This window comes from Polyodon spathula, chromosome 49, assembly GCF_017654505.1.
Source record: "Polyodon spathula isolate WHYD16114869_AA chromosome 49, ASM1765450v1, whole genome shotgun sequence".
Classification (NCBI taxonomy): Eukaryota; Metazoa; Chordata; class Actinopteri; order Acipenseriformes; family Polyodontidae; genus Polyodon; species Polyodon spathula.
In genome coordinates, this window is record NC_054582.1 from 1,906,823 (window position 1) to 1,929,277 (window position 22,455).

Below are 22,455 nucleotides of genomic sequence, written 5' to 3' on the forward strand. Positions count from 1 at the left end.
CTGTGAAAGTAAGACTGTAGCCTGGCTATAACGATTGGTGGATGAATATTTTATTTAATTGTAACCTAATGAATACATCAAAATACGCAACGCGTTAACAACAATAAAAAATAATAATAATAATTGAAAATATGGTATACCGATGTATCGTCAGAAACGGGAACACTGTCAGAATGTGATAAGGGTGCCTGCTTAACGCCAGACAATTATACTGTGCTGTGATTGGCTACTGCATAAATCACTATGAGCAAGTCAAATTGTAGGTCGCCAACACAATCGTATATGTTTACAACGTTAGATAACCCAGTGTGTTGCTCATCAGTTAAAGTCACATACATTTGCTGAATTGTAAAAACATATATATATATATTAAAAATAACTTTATGGGTCAAACTCAATACCTCGTACCCCGTTCATTGTTTTCTGCGCTTAAATAATTTGCGAATGCCCGCGCAAGCGCAGTACACCGCGTTGTACTTGTACCACCTGTATATATTATATAATGCGACCAGATTGATAAAGGTAATCTGTGTTGCATAACCGCAGAACCCAGAAACAGGACATTATTTGATTAAAGAAAAAGAGAGAAAACGTTTTAAAAACACATTTAAAAATAAACGAGGCAACATACAATATACAAAATAGATATATAATATTAAATAGCCAGATGGCTTTTGTTTTATAATAATTTAGGGCTTATTAAATTACATGATATTCAAGTATTGCATTATATTATTACAATGTTTCATGATGCATGTGTAAATTAAAAAAAAAAAAAAAAAAAAACACAGATCACAAAATAATATAAACATCAACCAATTACAATAAATAAATAAACAGTCTTGGCTGTAACAAATGTATAAACATTTCATAGGCTATAGTTCTAATTTTGGAATATCTCAAATTGCCATTAAAAAACTGTTATAGCCTACGATTGTTTTTTGTTAAAAACAAAACAAAACAAAAAAACCCGATATGTTATTTGAAGTGGCACTCTCAAATGATATACCCGCTTTCACTTCACTCGCTTGAAAGGGAAACATAATTTAAACGTCTGGCCTATTGTTTTAATTAGCTAGACGCCTACATCATTGGCTTGAATATACAGATTTGAACATTTGAATGAGGGCATAATTATTTCATTAGGGCGAGCAATGTGGGTCTCAAGGGAGCTGGCGCTGCTATAATGGAGAGGAACTTTGACTCCTTGAAGTATTTGGGGGGAGAAACGTTATTAACCTCATTTGGGTTACGAGGTCCCGCGGTGTCAGTCTGGGTCACACCCTTTGAAACGAAATTGGTAAAGCAAGGCTGAAGAAAGATGTCTCGAGTCCCAAAACAACAGCTTCCAAAGGCGCTGCTAATTCTCATTTGTTGATAGCAGCCCTTGAGAGGGGAAGTTAAAGAGAGAGAAAAAAAAAAAAGTTTTGCTAAACTTTATGGCACAGCTTAGGGGAGGGGAAAAATTGCAAACCTTTTTTTTTTCGTTGTGTGGGGGTGTGGACATTGTTTTACAGATCTTTTTTTTAACAAGACGTCAGCGAAAGGCGGAAAAGAAGTTTGAAAAAATATATATTCTGGGAACTTGACATCAACTGTGGAAATAGGAAATAAAGAGGGCGATTCTGATTTTGTTTGGGTAGGAGGGATGGCCAGTGTCTTTTGTAGAAAAACAGGGTGTCTCTATACTGCTACAGCCACTATGGACTCCTTAGACGGCGGTCAAAACAGGAATAAATTTAGCGTCAGTCACCTTCTGGACTTGGAAGAGGTGACCGGAGTGAATGGAATAAGGGAGCCCGGCGAAGGGGTGAGGGAAGTCGGGAAGGGGCTGCAGGAACAGTCTGGGTTAAGCAGTGGGAGTGAGACAGCCTTGCAGGACAGTAAGTAAAAAAAAAAAAAAAAAAAAAAAAAATCAATGTTAATTGCTAGAGCAGCATCACATGTTAATGTATATGACAGATTGGATTCCTTATATGAACATTGCGCATCATATCCATGTCTAGTGCTACAGTTCTAAATGATGCAGTCTTCTGCTAAACTGTATTTGAGGTATTGAGATGGTGTGGTTCTCCAGTTAGAAAGACAAGCATGTTACTAAAAGTGGTCTTCTTGTCATTGTGGAAAGGTTGCATTAATGTAGTGATGGGATCTCACTGTAAAGAAGACCTTGGTCTCATTGCGCCGGTTCATTTTGAAATACAATTAAAATATGTCACTATCGGGCTCTATATAACTTCTAACATTTAAAGCAATTTTCAACATTTAAATGTTTAACTCTATATGCGTTATAACAATTGTAATAAACCACATTAGGGAATGCAGGTACATATAGTTTGTGTTAAATTCATAAGAGTGTGTATTACCTCATTTAAAAATATTAAACACAAACTTGATATAATTGCCATATTTCAACTTGCGCATTGCATGTATCAATGCACCACGAATCTATATATAAATACATTTGCACGTGCAAATACACAGACTATACATTAAACTCAGCACAACACGGTTTTGTGAAGGGACAAGTTTCTGTTTACTGTAAGTTTTTTTTTTTTTTTTTTTTTTCTAAATAAGACATTACATTGTTGTCAAAGTATATCCAATACACCGTTTCTCTCTTTATAAAATATCTGAGTAGCATGAAAAGTCATTTCAGCCGCTGTAAAGCCTTGTTCAGGTGATACCAAAAAGGCAGATTAAGTTGTATTGTTTTTTACAAAATAAATGTCACCAACATCAAGAACTCACATATGCAGGGACATTTGCACGGATATTACTTCATATGCTGAACCAGTTTCTAGCATATGGTGTGAACGTTGTTTGCGTCACAGTTATTGACAAGGGCAAGAACTTTGTACCTATAGATTTCAGTGAGCTGTTTTTACCGCTGGTGTTAAATGTATATTTTTGGCAGGACTGTACATGTTCCTGGTAATAAACATTCCATTTGTGTCATTTATTGTTTTGATTAAAAAATAAAACAGTTGCATAACAAAATCATATAACAAATACAGGTATACAAGACAATGCACGAACATTGCAATACTAAATAATAATAATAATAATAATAATAATAATAATAATAATAATAATAATAATAATAATAATAATAATAATAATAATAATAATAATGTCACATAGCACCACAAACACAACAGATAATAAAAAATGTTTAATTTATAGTATTTCAATTGCCGACAGCATGGGTAACCCTATCTCACTCCTTGGCTAAACAGATCTGTGTAGGCATTTCGATGCTTTTGTCCTTGGTTAGCTCCGGTTATTCTCAAAAAGTAGGTTACCTGCCTGTACCTCCAACAAGGGAAGGAGGCAATTTTTAGTCCCCCCAAAAATAGCCTGCTACTTTTGTAAGGCCTGCATGCCTGTTGACTGAATTTCGACGTGGTTTATATTATGTAAATATCTGCATTCTTGAAAAGTAGACCTGATTTCCTGGTCGATCCTTGCAATCTTTCTTGGAAACGATATTATTCACCGCTGAGCGTTTTTCTATCATTTTTTTTTTTAACTTCTATTACAATACGCATTTAAACACTTTAAAACCTCAGAATTCTCATTAATACTTTAAAATAATTCGTTCACTCATTCATGAGCATATTTTACGATCATTGTAGGCTAATCAAATTTAGAATGTATAACTTTTATTGTGAGTTTTTGATAGCATTTTGTTTGTAACAGAACGTCGTATCTTTGCAACTTACTGACACTCGCATAACATTTAAATGGTATTTCATGTTAAAATACATTCCTTACATAATGAAGATGGATGATGAATGGTCACTTACAATCCGTTTCATCTTTTTTGTCGCAGTCTCATTTTTTTTCATCAAAACATTGCAAGCCTAGTCATGCTAATCTAAAACAATAAAGGAGGTGGCTGGAACTTTGAGTGAATGGTCGTTTCGCCACATAATAAGGTGCTGATAAGAAAAAAAAAATGACAGAACTTCACTGGAACGTACCTGCACATCAAGAGAGTCCAGAAATACTTGACCATTTCTGGTTTCAGAACTCGATTTAGGATTAGCCTAATGTTTTGCATGCTTTTGTTTTTAATATAGGTCTCGGTGACCATAATGAACAGTCAGTGCAGTTTTAAACACGATCATGTGTGTGCAACACTGTGCGTGCAACACGGGGGGTGTTTGTAGTTTAGTTGTAAATCTACATTTTAAAACGTAAATCTGTTACAGCAGATTTATAAAAAAAACATTGTATTAATGTACTTTACACTATGTTTATTTTGGTCCCACCTTTGTGTTTGTGTGCATGTCCAAATAACTAAAATCAATGCGGTTACATAGGATTCTTAAACAATTAGTTTTACAGTATACCCATACAGAACTAAAGAATATGAACGTGTAGTCTATGCATATAGCTACAGGTCAGCTGTATTTAAACTGTCTAATAATTACCGAACCAAAGAGTTATATTGCATCTGAAAACTCTTCTGTAGACCGCTTCCAGTGAAAATCGTAATTACGCATGGATTTCCATGTTGTCAGATTTCCAAGTTGATTGCTGCCTAGAATATGTTTCAGACTGAAGGTGAATCTTGAACCACTGAAAACGAGAGGACACCGAACTTCAGCAGAAAGGGTCAATCGTGCATATTGTACAAGATCCGCATGTCTCACGATGAAGAGTCAACAGTTTGCAACATTAGAGCAGACAACCGCTGCGAAGCCACTTCACCCTTCGAACAACTCCATCTGGATCCCGGGGTGATTGTTGTGATTTTCCGCCGTATCTGTTCATTCGTGAACGGTTCATTTATTTAGCTAAGGATGTATTTATTATTGCTGGAAACTAAGGTCGGTATTGACAGTGAGTACAGGAAATTATTCTGTTGACATTGCTTGCTCTGATTATAATGGGCCTGAATATTCTCCGCCAGGAAAAGTTCCAACAGCATTTTTATTAACATTATTTTAAAGGTTATGCAAGGCCTTATATACCAGGATTGGTTATAGGTTTTATTTTTGATGCACACAATAAATTACATCAATGGCGATAGCTATTAGGACCCCACTTGAACCAAACTCAGGAGTAATGACAATTAGGAATTGCCTTTTTAAAGACACCTTTAAAGGGATTTGTCCTGATAGAAAACAAATATTGACACAGATGTTAAGCAGCTATTAGATATGCTGTAGGATGTAACCTCAGACCTAGCATACCTGAAGTCTGCAGTAATATTTTTCAACATAAGTGTTAAAAAAAACCTGTCCCCAAAGAATTTCCCAGCAGCAAAGCTGTTAATCTTCTTAATAGCTCTGAAAATGTACTGTGTTTTACTCTCTGGGGTTCCACCACTGTTTATTTTCATAAACACAACCCACCAAAGGGAGAAATGTATCGGAAATACAGGCATATATCTGACAAAATCTCATAGTTTTAAACATATGAAACATAAGCTATAAGCTATTATTTAACTCTCAAAGCATATAATAATAATAATAATAATAATAATAATAATAATAATAATAATAATAATAATAATAATAATAATAATAATAATTCAAGGCTGTTATCAGTTCTTAAGGGTATTCAAAGTCGTGTATACAGACCATGCTGTTGGTAATGTGGGGATGGTGTGTGTCAGTGAAAGATGAAAGGTTTGAAGAAGAGCAGAGAGAACCATGTGACAGTTAACAGCACAGGTGTGGCAGAGGGGTCTGGCACAGTGATGAGTGATCAGTTCCTTGAAAAGTTCTCTTCAGCATTACTAAGGAATGCTCAGTTTTTCCACAAAGCATAGTAAAAGAGTAAGCATGGGGTACACCAGTATTGCACATGGGGGTCTATTACTGGTTAAAATGTGACCAATCTAAATGGTGCAAGGTTGACTACAAAGGAGACTGAAGACCCTATAGCTAGCCAGAGAACAGGAGCAACAGTTGATTTATACAACAATTCGAAATGAAGGAAAATGATTCTCAAAGCATGTTGATTCCAGTGCCTCTGTTTTTCATTATCCACTTGGCTTATTAATAAGAATGTGTGCTTTCTGGGTGAGATTCCAGCATGCTCTTTAAATGGAAGGCTACGACCTTTTGAATGCATTCCAAGTGTGGACTGATCACAGAACTCAGGGGCTAAAGATGAATGCTGTAGAGTTCAACAGCCTTGTCCTTATAATCAGTTATTGCGCTTAGGGAGTTCCCCGTCAGCCAGAAAATGCATGGGTACACTGGAATAAACGGAACAGGCTTAACTTGATTAGCCAGCTCATTAATTTTGCTACACAACTATAAGTTTCCTATGCAAATCCATTTCCTATGTGCAGCAAATAAATGGATCCCACCTGTCCCCACAATATAGAGTGTTCCACAAACACAAGGTACATCCAGCAAACGCTACAGCTTACATTTTCAAAAGGTTATAAATAACGCATGCACCTTTTGGGAGAATCGCTTCACTGCAGCGAAATACACAAATTTTCTTCAATTGACTTTTTTTTATATCTGCCAAATGACAGGCAAGAGGTTACTATAGAGGGGAATGCTTTTCCTTTCAGATATCAATAGATGGAGAGAACACAAGGAAGTTAGCTTGAATGACAAACTCCAGTTCACAGCAGGACTCAGTGACACCATAGGATTACAAGTGCATAACCTCAAAGCTAAGAACACATCGGGTATGGGGGGTACTTTATTATTGAAGAGGCAGAGTTAAACAAACGTTTACAATCTTAACACAGTGTAATAAAGCACAGTGAAAGCACAGTGAAGCATAGGTAAGCATTGTAAAGTATAGCGAGGTATGGTAAAGCAAATATAAACATGGCAAGCTATGGTATAGCCGTGGGAAACGTGTATAAGGGGTGTTTAACTGATAACATTACCTGCGCAATAACTTCAAGTCTTTTAGCCAGTCTTGCAGTTGCAAGTGTCGTGTTCGGTTGACCAGTCAGTTCGTAAGCGTCGAACTGGTTACTGTGAGAATCTGCTGGTTCTGTACTTCTACCAAATGGATTTGAATGTGGGATAAGATGACGTGTTAAGGCCACTGCAGCATTGTGGGTTGATGTTGGTTAGCCATTAAAACCAATATGAACTCCAGCCTGTGCCGCGTAATGTTGACGAGACCTTACGAAATAATGCAGTGCTTGAAACTTGCGCTTATCATAGCAGGTATGAATCACACCCGAGTCAGGCTCACTCGAGGAGTTCGCGCACGTTGTTCAAGAACAAATCCACATCAAACGTCTCTTTGATCATGCAAATAACATAGAAAACCCAGGCGTAGTGCGAACGTTTAACCACCAAGTCAACGCAAACATTATCTATCACAGATTTTAACTGTAGAGTATAGAAAACAAACATTTTGGCTAAAATAGCTTTCACGCGTGTTAATTTTTACACTTGTTTTAAAATGTTAAAACAAAATGCTGAATATGATTTCATGTTTTTTTTTTTTTGTTTGTTTGTTTTTTGTTTGTTTTTTTAATGTCACCGTTTGGGTTAACCAGCATAAGACACACTATCACACGTAAAAACATAGATATTTACGGTGTACTTGCATATTAGAGAATGTTGATTTATTTTTATTCATATTAATATTAATATGTATTCATATTCTTCTTCTTCTTCTTCTTCTTCTTCTTCTTCTTCTTCTTCTTCTTCTTCTTCTTCTTCTTCTTATTATTATTATTATTATTATTATTATTATTATTATTATTATTGAGAGAGCGTGGTTTGTGTTACAGACGGTCATAATTAATAAAAAAAGGTTCTTCGCCTTTGTATAATAACAAACTACATAACCTTTGACTTTCCTAAATACAAGTGAAAGACAAAGTGGAAATTGCTTTGTAGCGTCCCAGGATGAGTTATGATTTTGTGACAAGCCTGATCTCCCCCAGCAAGCGGCGATTAGAAACAGGCACGCGGCTTTTCATTACTGTGAAAGAGTTCTACAAATCCGTTCCCGAAGAATACCGCGAGCGTTACAGCGTAGTGCAATCATTAGGAACCGGCTTGCTTTGCGCGAAGCAAACTTATTGCTTAAGAGTTATAAAAAAATATATTTAGCTCAAAGTCAAATCAAATAAAATGTTATTTGAATCTGTTACATTTATATAATATCTATCTATCTATCTATCTATCTATCTATCTATCTATCTATCTATCTATCTATATATATATATATATATATATATATATATATATATATATATATATATATATATATATATATATATATATATAATAAATAGTTTTTACTTGAAAACTTTTCGCAAATACTTTTTTCTTAAAATTATGCATCAAACAAAAATAGTTATAACCTTTTACTAGAACATATTTCTTTGTAGTTTTTTTTTTAACTTCACCTGTCCAGTTGTCATCCACAGCATGATATATGATTGTTATTTCATCAAGAATAAAATAAATCTTCACTTTTTAAATGATCTGTTTTAATTTTGCATTAAAACAAAGTACAACGTACAATGTACAAGCCTTTCCAAATAATAGGTTAGTAATTTAAAACGAGCAGAATTGCTCAAATAAAAAGGTAAATGATTGAAAGTGGAAGGCGTGTAGGGGCCAGCAGTATAGGCTTGGCTGTTCTAAAATAAACCGTTTTTCATCAAAGTCATTTGTTAACTTTAACAACGAACGTCAATTGTGATTATGAAACAAAAGCAGCAAAATAATTTTAATTAAAAAAAAAAACATACAGGTGTAAATGATTTTTTATACATAACAGCACATCTAATAGTATACACCTGCTACTTACTAATAACAATGACAGTAATAATATAGATAAGTAGCGTAGATTCAGGGTTTTGATTTGATGTCTTAAATAAAACATTTAGTAACAAAACCAAGTTAAAATTTTGACAAACGTTTTGGAACACATTGCAGTTTAGTGATTTATTGTAAAACCAAAAATAATAATAAATGCACCACAGCGATAACCCTAATAATAGGAGGCAGAATCAAGTTAGTATTACACACACACACACACACACACACACACACACACACACACACACACACATATACATATATATATATATATATATATATATATATATATATACATATATATATATATATATATATATATGGACAGGGGCGAGGGTTATAGTAGATTATTGACCCGAGGGAAGACTATTGTTACTGACAGTTTAAATATAGCTGATACAGTTTATATAGCTGAAAGCATAAAATAAATAAATAACAGAAAATGTTTTTGAAGATCTTATAGTTAGCAAAGTTAAATCAGTCTGGTTTGCTGACTGCTGCATAATCCAGATTATATCCCGCCTGTCATATTTGTTTTCCTTGTTTGAAAATAGTGACAGTGGTTTTTAAATCACCATTTTAGTGTTTGGAGCATTTTTTTTTTGTAGTGTGTGTTAAGGCAGAATCGGCGTTCAGCCATTTTCTCTTGTGTAGAGTGTGGCGGGGAGAAAGGCGCGCTTTTGAAAACGGGCGGGACTGACAGTGATGTGAACCAATCACATGACAGACGGAGACAGCACTATTGCTATGGTGAAAGGATGTTATGATGTTAGGCATTGTTCAGTCTGTTCTTCCCCCTGGTTATACCTGCATGTTGTAAAACCAGAAACCAACCATACTTAGTCGCAGTTTATTGATCTTAGTGACTGATATAACGATGTTTTGCAGAGTGACAATTTAAAAAGTTAACTTGAGTTTAGCCAGCCCCGTGCTAAATGATGGACACAGGTGTGTCCATTAATCAAACAGGTGCCTGCTGTTACGATACGCACGCGCTAATATAACTGGAATATTAAATAAGAACTAGGAATATAAAACATCTGCTAATGGATACAATAAGGATACATTTTATTTAGCTTTTTTTTAAAAGTTTGGCTTAATTTTCACGTTTCACTGTGTCCAAATTCTATATGTTACATTAAGTCTGTTAACGTGAAAGTGTCGTTTCTCTATTCTGTGTAACACGTGCGTTGAGTTTGAATGCAGGTCTGTGTGTGCACTTCGCTCTCGCTGAGAAGACCGCGGCTGAGCCAGGCGCCAGCTGCTCACACTGAACCAGATGTGCGGAGGCGCCATCCTGCCAGCCGCTCAATCAGTGAGCCTGCAGCTCTCACACGCAAGCAAACTCGCGTCCTGTAATGCGAGCGCCTTCACAGCACCAGCGTGCTTCGCAGGGCACATTTAAGGCCAGTCTGACAAATTGCTAATTACAGGTATAGGAAATGTCAATTATGCAATTTAGCCCTCTATATAGTTAGGAACAGTTGATACGCTGTTGTGTTTTATGAGATTGGTAACGCATTTATTTGGTGCTTTTGCTTTGTGTCTTCTGTTTTTTATTTTGACTGAGCTATCAATTACTTAACTAAGTCCTTCACTGAACTAATAATTAGCTTAATTGGACCTTTTTAATACAGTTAAACAATTAGAGGTTTAAACTTAACTATAAAATGCTATGAATAACTTAAAATGTGTAACTTTTTAGGAGTGGGGAACAATTAAAAAGGCTAATTAAGCTAATTATTAGTTTAATGAGTTAAGTAATTGAGAGCTGAGTTGGAATGAAAGCAGAAGACTCAGGGGTGCCCGTGGACCGTGGTTGAAAACCACTGCCCGAGGGTATATAGACTGACACGCTGGCACTATGTATGGTTTGTATCTATGCATGCCTTCTTTGACCTAGGTAATGACAGCAATCCTCAAACACTGCTGCACACAAGTGACACTTACCTTGAGAGGAAGATAGTATGGGAGAGTAGGGAGCTCACACACCCCAGACACTCTCCAGGATTATATCTTAATGAGGGCGCTGTAATTCTGAAGGCAGGTTTATAGAGGTACCAGTTAACAAACAAACTAAAAGTGTGATATTTCTGGCAATGTTAGTTGTTTTAGCATAAATAGCAATCTCACAACATGAAGTATTGCAACGCTGTGAAACCTATGTATTGCAGCTGTGTCTGTGTTTGCCTGTGGTTGGCCATGGTCTTGTGAAATGTGCTAGCTTAAGCCGTGCAGGGTCCCTCCAAGCAAGTGGATTCAATGAGAACATACAGACATGGGCTCTGACAGTGAAGGCACTAGCCCTCTGGAACATGTGGTTCACTCTGTCACCATAGAACTGGGAAATGACCCAGGACAAATAGAAGCAACTGTGCTTGAATCTGCCTCCGGGGCAAATGTGGTCAAGAAGAAATATAATCTCCTGCTGGTTATCTGCATTATTCCAAAGATGTTGGAGAGCATGCAGCACTGCCACGGCATCCCTTAGTTCAGCATCCCAGACTGCGAGTTGATTTCAACACCCCTGGAAGCTGCAGCCTGTGCATTTTCATGAATCGCTGCAGAGCAAAGCCACAGGAAGGGAGGTGGGAGCTTCTACAAGTAAATGCATTGAACACTGGAACCGGGGAGAAGAAGACTATATCAGTGCTGACAGATGCAGGAGGTGTTTGGTGCTCACTGGGGTGTTTCGTTTGCAGTGTTTTCAGGGGCAACAGGATTACAGCACCCAAAGGAGCAATGGGCTTCACTCTTATTAGCTGCAGTGTTTTACGATCGGAAATGTCGAATAAAACCCAGATCTTCGGCTCTTTGTTAACCTATTGTAAGCAGCTGCAATGACGTTTTCATGGGGGAACGGAAGGTACAATACACAGAAAAGAATTCATGCGAGGGGTCTATAGCACAAAGTAGAATTCCCTTTCAGAATCTTAAAAATACAACTGAAATTCCGTTTTAATACCAGTGTTCTCTGATAGAACCTTTAGCAGAGAAATTAGCAGACCCCAACATTACCAGCAATGACAGTCTGAGCCAGTGCAAGTACTGCACAGTGGACCTGGTACAGTGGCACAATGGTACCAACGTGGCTCCTTCTATTGCAGACACTTACCAATGGTTCCTACCAATGTAGCTGCATCTATGCAACCAATGACCCTTTAAGAGCAGTAATGGTAAAAGCCTTTACCCTATGCTGTTGACTGCTGTCATCATTTAGTCAGTGTTATTATTGCGTGGGCTAATTGTTGACAGTCACGGAATGTCTCGTGTTTATTTCTAAAAGTGTCAATAGGTTGTCACGGGGACAACTGTGTCAACAGCATCCATGCTTACATCTGATACACTGTGTAATGCAGCATTGTAATTGGCTTTCTGTTGTCAGGAAAAGGTGCAAACAGAGCTATTTACCTCTGCATCGAAATAGATGGATGTTATCTCTTTTCTTAATAATGACTGAAGTAAAAAGGATGCTCTCTCCCTTGTTAAGTACTATTAAGAAACACCGTTGTGATGCAGGTATACTGAATATTTCCATACAGACTTATAGTTCTGTTCCCTGTTGGAGATGTCCAGGTAGTTTTATGAGCACTCAAGCAACATTAGCATTTCTAATGTAATTGTAATGTTTATGTGCCCCACAGTTCCACCAAAGCTAGGGTATTGCCTCCCGTGTATGTGTGATATTTAGTTTTATGGTCGGTGTGTTTTACGGTGCTTTAGCGTGTGAGCGGAGAGACATTTTAGAATCCATAGGAGCCAATGGGAATCCCATGTGTTTCACTGCTCTTCGTGGAAAGCTAGTACAGTTTAATGTTCACGAAGGAAATATTATTATATTATAAGGAGTATTATTATACCTGGGGAGACTTGCTAGTCAGGGCAGTTAAGGCAGCAGTAAATTAGATGACTCCAGATCCTACAGGGAAAGGCAGTGCTCTATGCTGTACTGGGGTAGTTTACTTGACTTTTTAAAATAGTTCTTATAGTTTACGATTGAGTGTTTAACGTAATGGAAGAACACATCTTTCATCGTGCAAATTGTGAAACATTAAAGACACAGGAACAACCGTGGGAAGACTCAGTAAAACTGTAGCTTACCCAAAACAGTACATATACTGTTATTATTCATTGTATGGCACTCTACAGTAAAATAATATATTCAAATAAAAATGTGTAATGTATAGACAGACAAGTATAATGGACTATATATATGTGTGTGTGTGTGTGTGTGTGTGTGTGTGTGTGTGTGTGTGTGTGTGTGTGTGTGTGTGTGTGAAAAAAACCATTCTTTTAATTAGCCACCAATAGCATGGTAGAAATAGGTACTGTAGGTAGACTGATGTTGTTCCCTATCTATTTCTACCATGCTATCTAAGCAATACGAATTGTTGATGATAATTATTAAAATAGTGAGGTTTCGCTTTATCAGTGACTCTTCTTCTTCATGAAGTATATCTACTGATTGATGCGCATCCTGTTGGATCCTGATTCTCCTTGGATATAGAACCGTTTGCTGTTTTTTTTATTTCTCTGTACTGTGCATATCTATTCAAAGATTGAAGCACAGCATTGTAAGATGTAAAATGTAGTGATGGAGGACCACTGATCCCCAGAAGGGAGATACAGTTACAAATGAGGGAGGTGGAGGACAGAGTACTGGAAGATGAGCCTGAACTATATAGTTGAGGAACACAGAGCTATTTAGAGAGACAGTTCATAGTAAGTATGTTACTATGCAAACAGATGGAGTAATTCATTGTGCTTGCTGAGTGTTCCTTTGATACTGGGAGAGACGTGGCTGTTGCGGTTTACCAATAGGAATTTACACAAAAACAAACAGTATTATTTAGAAATTCAAATCGCTTTGTTGTTTAAATACAATGGTGAGAATGCATGTGCTCGGAGCTCCTTAGCCAGAGCCTTGTTCAGGGCTCTATTATTATTTTATTTTTTTGTTTGCCAGCAGCATTAAAAGAAACTTTCTGGAGTGCAAGACCAAAGTGTTTTGTTGCTCTAATTGGAATTTTTTTTTTTTTTAAATAGCCTAGAGGAAAACTGGCTACAGAATAGGCTTTCAAAGAAATAACTCCGTGCGGAGATGCGGGCCTTCACAACTGCAATGGGAGTCAGTTGTTTATTTTCATATGAAACAGTGTACAGTGTTCACACAGCCCCCAAGTTAAACACTTCCAAGCCAAGCACAGCCTTTTTATTCATTTATTCTGATATATAAAAATAAAATAAAAAAATATGTTGCTTTTTTTATTTATTCCCAACTGACTTTATTAACTCCTGGAAAAGGGTTGTCTTTGTTCAAATCCTCAGTTCAAAAATATTTAAATGACACGTTTAAATATATTTCATGGTGGCTGAAAGTGGCCATGTTGTTAAATATAGCTGGGTTTTTTTGCATCTGGGAGGCGGTGGGTGTTTCTGTAGCCAAGCCTGACTCTTTAGACTGAATTGAGATCACTGGAGGATAAGGATGGTTGTGTGAGTCGGTAATACAAGAAAATGAATGAGAAGTGGGGGTCTTAGCTGCTCAGACCTGAAGCTAGTGCCCTTCTCCTTTCTCCATTCTGGTCTCCACTTTTTCCAGTCCCTTATAAAGGTTTACCACAGTAAAAGCACAGTCAAAGCATGGTAAGGCATAGCTAAGCATTGTAAAGAATAGCAAGGTATGGTAAAGCATATTAACAAACATGGCAAACCAGGGTAAACTATGGGAAATGCACAGTATAGGCACTGGAAAAGCATAGGACAACTGCATATATACCATACAAAAATACCATGGTAGACTGTTATGAGCAACGTATTCAGTTCCTTCAGCATTACTAAAACTGGGGGAGAGCACAGAGTAACTTTCTTTATATAAAAAAAAAAGAAAACAAAAGCTTGACCAATATGCATTGCCTTTGAAAATGATTGTGTATCCATGTGATCCACACTTCATAATGATCTGAAAAAATTCCTCTGCTTATCGACATTTCACAGCTGAAACAAAGATCAGTAACGTTTGCAAATAAGCCTATGGTGCCTCTAATGGAGCACCCTGTATATACTGTAGAAAGTGACAAGATATCCATAAGAGTTTAGAAGCGCACGCAGATGCAGCCCTGAGTATATTGTACTGCAGGTTGGATTCAGAAATTCACTCCTGGAATTGCTACACAGATATAGCCGCTCGCTCTTTCGCATCGAGTTTGGCTTGAGTAGTTCAGTTGCAATCAGGAGATATCAAAGAAAAATACCCTCTCTTCTCTCTCCCAGAGCATTTCTGAGCAGAAACCAAAAGCTAGGCTTTAATTTGGTTGTGTTTATTTATTTAGTTGTGATTTTCAGATGGATAAGTTGCACATGCTAAGCTTTAGGGTTCCTCTATTAATTTGTCATGTGTACCAGGAATATGCTTTGAACACTGACCGTGTAGAAAATTGTACTAGAATGGTGCTTGAAAAATATATCCCTAGGTATTCGGCATGTTAGGAGTTAACTCACTTTGAAATTCAAACAACAAGGCTCCCATCCCCTTTTTGAAATCACACGTGTTAACAGTTTCGTTCATCACACAGCTGTCAGAACCTGCCACAGGAGCTTCATAGGCCCTTGGTAAGCTAATTGGTAAGATGTCTAATGCCCCCATTATGTATTGCTAACAGACAACACAGCATGAATAGGACACAGCCTAAGATTGTGTTCCTGGCCTGTATCATCATCACGCTGAATTGCAGTCATTCAGAATACAAGCTTGGTGTGGAGTTTCCATTTTCAAATAAGACACAGTTTTCCATAAGCCGTGTTTATTTACCGGCCTAGCAACACATATGGGTAATCACAGTATAATTAAGCTCTGTGGTTCGCCCTCCTGTTTTTGTCAAGTATTTTTGACAAAAGGTGTTCTTTTATTACATATCAGAATGGTAAACATTGTGTACCTTGGTCATTTTACACCTTAATATGTTTTAATATACTTGGTCAACCACACTTTACAGGTTGTTACCATGGTAATCTACAGTACGTGTTTGTATTGAAGGCAGTGAAATACAGTGTTATCATTTCAGAGATTTGATGACATCTATCTCTCTATGTATGGGAAAGCTGGACAAGGTTCAGGGGTCAAACGACCCCCATGGTAAGCCTGAAAAGAGACCACTACAGCTCCTAATAATAACTAAAGGGTATTGATTAGCAGGTGCTTAGAACTAATATAGAAAAGGTGTAATGTGTAGAGTGCCCAGCAGGTGGGTGTAATGAGTAAAGTATATAGGAAGGTGCCTGGCAGGTGAAACAATGCCAACATGGGGTTAATAAAACCCTACACTTTTACAAGAAAGCAGTTTTTAGATGAAAGGCAATTGTTGGACATTCAATTATTTTTTATGTCTGCTCCATCTATATGCATGCCACTGCCTTAAAGAAATGCCCATGTTTTGTATATTTGGGTCAAAGGCATTGCAAGGATCATTACACAGGGCAACTCCATTCTAGTCATTACGAGGTGGTGCAGTATGTGCAGTGCCATGAGGTCTTGACTATAAAACACTTTATAAGCAAATAAAAAAAAAACTGCTACAAATACTAATAATTACGGCACAATTATTAACATGTGTTCCACTTTTAAACCTGGCCTACATATTGTATAAGCAAATAAATTGTATGAGAGTGTGCTGGCAAACACAGACATAACGCCCTTTAAACAATGCAATCATCAAGAGTTTTTATCTGACAGTGGCGAGCCCAAAACCACTCCACTGATTAATGCTTGGCAAAACGAATGCCTTTAAGAGCAGCTATTAAAGGGTATTTTCTTTTCTGAGCATCCAGTGCACATTAGTCCAGGAAGTGACAGACATTCCCTCAAGAAACACAAAAAAAAGACATTTGTCAACGGTGATGTTTCAGTGCTGTGCCATGAATATGAACAGTCAATATCAGGGAGCGCTCAGGTCAGGATTGAAATGTGCGTACAGGAGAGGCGCTCCTGGCAGCAATGTGTCTGACTGCACCCAGCGCTGCTTCCCCCTAGTCTCTCACAAGCACTACATTCACAAACATCATGTTTTAAAAGACCTATTAGCAGTCATTATTAGGACACCCCACTCCCTTCTCTCTCTCTCTGTTTGTTCTACAGCATGACTTCAAGAGCCAAAACTCACACATCATAAAGCTTTCAGATACATGCCAAATATTATTAGGCATGCGACTATCTGCTCCACTTACAGAAACTGGGCCTGTGCCCAGAGCGATGAAGTAATCCATCAGGCACGGGGCTCGGAACAGAAAGGGCTCAGCAATGCTGCTGGCTGATTAGCCATATTGGTTTACAGGCTCTGCTCTAGCTCTGAGCAGTATAGGTTAACATTAAAGAAACTGTGTGCTTTCAATTGGATTTCCCTGCTTCCTCCGGTGCTTGTGCTTGGCTTAAACCTGAAAGGAGGTCCATAAGGCTTTAAAATAGTTGTTGCATATTTAAGAAGGTTGAAGTCTCTTAATGAATTGCCTTATAAACCTATATTGAAAATATCAGTCTTGTACGTAGGACTATTTCTTGCAGAAGTCATCTGTAACCTCTTCCTGTTGCAAGTACAGCAGGCTCATGTTTTACAGAGATATATAATGGCGAGCAGCTTTGAAGGAGGTAGGTAGCTAGGCTAGTGTCTTCTTTCAGCTAAAACGACTGATGTAAACAAACTGGACCATTAACCAGGTATGTTTTCTGATATGTAGAGTCAGATTTGGAATCCAGAACTTTTATTTTGTGACACATATTTGTTATTTTTAGTTTTCTGCTCTACTGTATGAAACATGATTGGAGGCAATAGGGTTCATGAAATTTTGTTATGCTTTTGTTTGTTTGGTTCGCTAACTCAATACCCACACCCCCACTGGGGCTGTTAGTTCAAGTCCTGGTAGATTTTATAAGTTTCCTAGTGAAAGTACAGGAAGTTAATTCAGTTTGATCCCACGCTGGATTGGGGATCCATTCCCTCCAAGAATATGAGGCGTTCCCCTTCCCAACATGGGAGGATATACAAGGAAGGGTCCCGTGGTGTTTGGAGTTTCTTTAATTTGACACAATTACTCATTTGATTTATGTTTCACTGCCATGTTTATTTGGTTTGAAAACCCATTAAAGCTTCACTTTGGCGGAGGGTGAGCTGAACGAGGTATGGACAGTGACTTGGGGGCTTCACAGTCCTGTGTGGGGAAACAACAAGAGAAATAAACCAGATATAATGAACGGAGTTCTGACAGTCTTTGTAGTATCCCAGGGAAAAAGATGTCAGGATTATTCTACTATTTCATTTCTCTCTGACACTGAGTCCTCTCTGTTCTCTCTGATGCTGAGTCCTCTCCAGTCTCTCTGATACTGTCCTCTCTGTTCTCTCTGACGTCGAGTCTTCTCCAGTCTCTCTGACACTGAGTCCTCTCTGTTCTCTCTGACGCTGAGTCCTCTCCAATCTCTCTGATACTGAATCCTTTCCAGTCTCTCTGACCCTGAGTCCTCTCCAGTCTCTCTGACGCTGAACCCTCCCCGTTATCTCCGACGCTGAGTCCTCAATTCTCTCTGCAGCGGAGAGTCCGAGTCCCAGCGAGAGCCTGGCGAAGAGGAAGAAGAAGCAGAGGCGGAGCCGCACCACGTTCAACAGCAGCCAGCTGCAGGCGCTGGAGAGAGTATTTGAGAGGACGCACTACCCCGACGCCTTCGTGAGAGAGGAACTGGCGCGCAGGGTCAACCTCAGCGAGGCCAGAGTGCAGGTGAGGTCTGTCCCCACGAGTGCTACAGGTCACATGGTTGGGGTGAAAGGCAAGGCCACATGTTCATGTGATTAGGATGAAGGTTTGAGGCAGGTCTGAAGGGAAGGAGTCTGCCAGAATGCTCATTGAAATTCAGATGTGGATTTGCACTCTGGTGTAATTAGCGATCACTATCATAATATCACGTAAATGCAGGGACTTTAAAAGGGCTGTTTGGCTGATCAATAATGTTATAAGTTTTGAGAACACAGCTGTGCTGCAGAACTGACTGAGCTCTACACAGAAATCCGGTGCTGACTCAGGCAAGGGTCATTGGTGCTGATCGGGCTAATTTACCATTCAAAGGGAAACAAGTGAAGAAAGAGCTGCTTTGGATTTGTGATGATCGCTGCTTTTCTTAGACTGTGGAGAACAGCGACCCTGACAAACCTCAGATGCTGTTCCTTCACTTGCTTCACTTGGAATGGTAAATTAGCCTGATCAACAACAATGACCCCCATCTGTAGAGTGCTTGAGCCAAACAATCGACCCTTTTTTTCTTTTTCTTAATCTTTGCAATTCCATTTCTGCACCTCTTTCACTTTTCATACATTTTCTTGTGCCACTCACACAAGAGGCTGGCTTGATTGCCTGGTGTTTTAAGTTTCCTGCAGGTAAATTTACACAATATATTTGTTTCCCAATCATGCCTTCCCTTTCTACCTTATCCTTTCTGCCATGCTTCAGCACACCTCAGTGCCCTTCAGCATGCTGACCCTGCGCTTTCACTACACAGCAAACTTTAACGAGGATTACCATATGACTCCACGTAAACAAGGACAGTCCCTTTCACAGCAGGACTGCGCTTCCCAGATTGCATTGTGCTGTGTGTGTTGAAAAGCCTGAGCTGTCCCATACTGTCTTAGTGTACATGAAGTCACATGATAAACCTATCTTTGCTGATGGAAGGCTTGCATTGCCCTGTTCCTGCAGGTCTGGTTCCAGAACAGAAGGGCGAAGTTCCGTCGGAATGAGCGGGCGGTCCTTGCCAGTCGCTCAGCCAACCTCCTTAAATCGTACAGCCAAGAAGTGGTGATGGAGCAGCCAGTTGCCCCGCGGCCCGCCCCCCTCAGCCCAGACTATCTGTCCTGGTCCTCAGCTTCAACATACAGGTACAGAGCCCTTGCGGTCGACTCATCAAACACTTTAATGCAACAGGTGTTACAGAAATAGACTTGATCTAAATATGTGTTAATGCAAAAAAAAATTGAATCTCAAATAGAGTAATCTAATCCAGCCCCTCTATAAACTGTCATTCTGTATTAGGCATTGGGTCCCAACCAAGTCTCTATTGAAATGAATTTCATGATCCGCTCTACATTCCAGAGCCTGCCTACTGTCTAAAATCAATGTCAGTCTTACTTTGCAGTCCGAGAAGTTTATAATCAAGTCCCGCAGGTGTGGTACATATCTGCAGTTAAATACTTTTTTTCCTTACTGAGAATGTAAAATGAAAAGTTCTAAAGTGTTCAATAGTCATTTATACCTTTTTGTACAGATTGTAGATTGTAAATACGTCTGTAATCCAGCACACTGTATATCTGGCACAATTTTCCAGATTAGACAGTTTTTACTGTATAGCATAGTCTTTCCACATAAAATACAGTGACCATTGTGGGAGGTGGAGCTCAGAACAGTAATACTCACTCGTGGCTCTTTCAGTCTATTCCCAACCAGACCCTTCATTAATTCATTATCTCTGTTCAATATAACAGTTAAAGATCTGCTCTGAACTAGGTCCTAGGTGCCACAGGTTGAGATGTTTAAAGATTCCATTGGGATGCCGTTGCGATACCATTCTGGAAAACCCTAGCAGAACCACAGAATTACCAGCAATAAGAACACAATAGATTGTAGCTGCCGTTGATAAAGAACCATGGTCCTTTGGTATGGGCATACACTCTATCAGTATTAATTATATCTTCCCACGTGCAAAGAGTAAAGGCCTATCATGTTACTGAGTCTCATGTGTTTCCCTCACAGCACTGTGCCTTCTTACACTTCATCCAGCACTTCCTCCACGGGTCATGGGGTCAGCATGGCCAATAGCATCGCCAGCCTGAGACTAAAGGCCAAAGAGTTCAGCCTGCATCAGAGCCAGGTGCCCACAGCCAACTGAGCCTCCGGGAGAGCCCAGAGCCAGGACTAGAGACTAAAAAGACTTTGCCAAAAGAACTGGACTGGGGGTCTGCGACCATTGATCCGGGCAGAGGGGCATTTCATCCACTGCTCGCGTGCGGTTCTGTTTCCTCCCAGTGCGTTTCTATCACACGGTATTATGACATACCCTGCAGGCACAATGGAGCTCTCTTGCAGTATTAAAACTGTTTATTTTTTTAATTTTGATTTTGTCTGTGGCTATTGATGTAAAAATAAATGTAAAAAAAGATGAAGGAAATGCAAAGAGAACCTGAAAGATTGATTGCCTTAGAAGAATGTTTTTGGGCTGTTTCGAGTTGTACTTTAATATTTTTGTGAATTGTAAGTTTCCTACTAATAGCTGACTATAGCAGCTGACAGCAATAGACAGATATTCTAAAACAATGGTCCAGAGATCTGAGACAAGATTGTTCATAATTTGGTGTCACTGCTGATCAAGTGGGTATTTCAAAATCTGTTCAATCTGGTATCCCGTGAGGATATTTCAAAACATTCACTGGGAAGGAACTGTTTTTAAATTGCGCTTTATTTGGTCTGACATTAGGAATGAGAATCAGCCCATGGAAATCCCCAAGTCCTGGTTTAGACCAGCTGGTCTTCAAACAGGCTGATGGTTCATTAAGATCCACTGTCACATTTCCAGATCCAAAGAAAGAGCCAGGTTATTAAATGCTGGGTCTCGTTTCAAATGATCCCTGCTCACCTCCCTCCTCGACTGATTAACAAAAACACGCTGTCACTGGCTGTCAACGCACAAGAACGCTATGAAAGCCTAGGCACTGAATCTGTGGACCACAGAGCACAATGAGCCTCTAATTGTAATTGTGCTTCGTGTTTGTACAATTCTGTTTCTTGTAACAAGATCTGCAGGCAGTTGTGCATGTTTGCATCCACCCCCACCCCCCACCCACCCCTGTCCTATTTTTTTTTTGTAAAATAAACGTTTGTGAAATATCAAGGAAGCAAATATTTAACTGAGTTCCACATCGTCTAGACAAGACAACAGGCCGATCAAAGCCCTTCTGCATACCTAAACTTCCATGAAGAATGAGCACATTGTACTGGCTGCTCAGCGGCGCTTCATGGAGCTTGGATCAGAGAACAGAACCATCACCGTACTGAATGATGTGTAGCTCCGACGAGGATTCACTTTTCCACTGTCTCAGACACTTATTTACAGGACTTGCCCGAGTGCCCATTTTTGAACTGACTGCTATTGTGTTGGTTTCATTTGTCATCATCTCAGCCCAATCTCTCTTGTGTGTGATTTTTTTTTTTTTTTTTATCCATAGCACACTTGATTCTGAATTTCCATCAGGAAACTTTCTTGCTGTTCATGTAAACTATTACCCGCAGAATATACAGTGTTATGTTTTGAGTTTTGCTGGAGTGTGTAAATAAATGTAATTGGACCTACCCAGACGCCAACAGCCAGTATTACAACACCCAGCCACTAGATGGCACTATAGTATGTGTATGTGCTATGCTGAACTTATTATTAAAAGTAAACTTTTTCACAATTACCCAGATAGTGCATTCTGAGTTCTGAAGGGCACATGAACCTGGTGATTGATGCCCATCTCTGTCTCCCACTAGTAAGTACTGTTTCACCTGGACCTCATATTGCTGTGCAAATGTATGAATTGATAGGTTTGTGGTAGCCCAGTATATCCACACTGGTGCACATCCTGTAATAGGCTTGGGTTGTCTATAGTTT

General features: G+C 38.8%; 1 protein-coding gene across 1 annotated transcript; it reads left to right on the forward strand.

The window, feature by feature from the left end:
* Positions 1-1,234: 1,234 nt before the first annotated feature.
* LOC121306652 (paired mesoderm homeobox protein 2-like) lies at positions 1,235-22,425 on the forward strand. The gene is made up of 4 exons (XM_041238460.1): positions 1,235-1,883; positions 18,355-18,539; positions 19,512-19,690; positions 20,562-22,425. Exons 1-4 carry the CDS (start codon positions 1,649-1,651, stop codon positions 20,695-20,697), a joined length of 735 nt encoding a protein of 244 aa, XP_041094394.1. The 5' UTR covers positions 1,235-1,648; the 3' UTR covers positions 20,698-22,425.
* Positions 22,426-22,455: the final 30 nt, after the last annotated feature.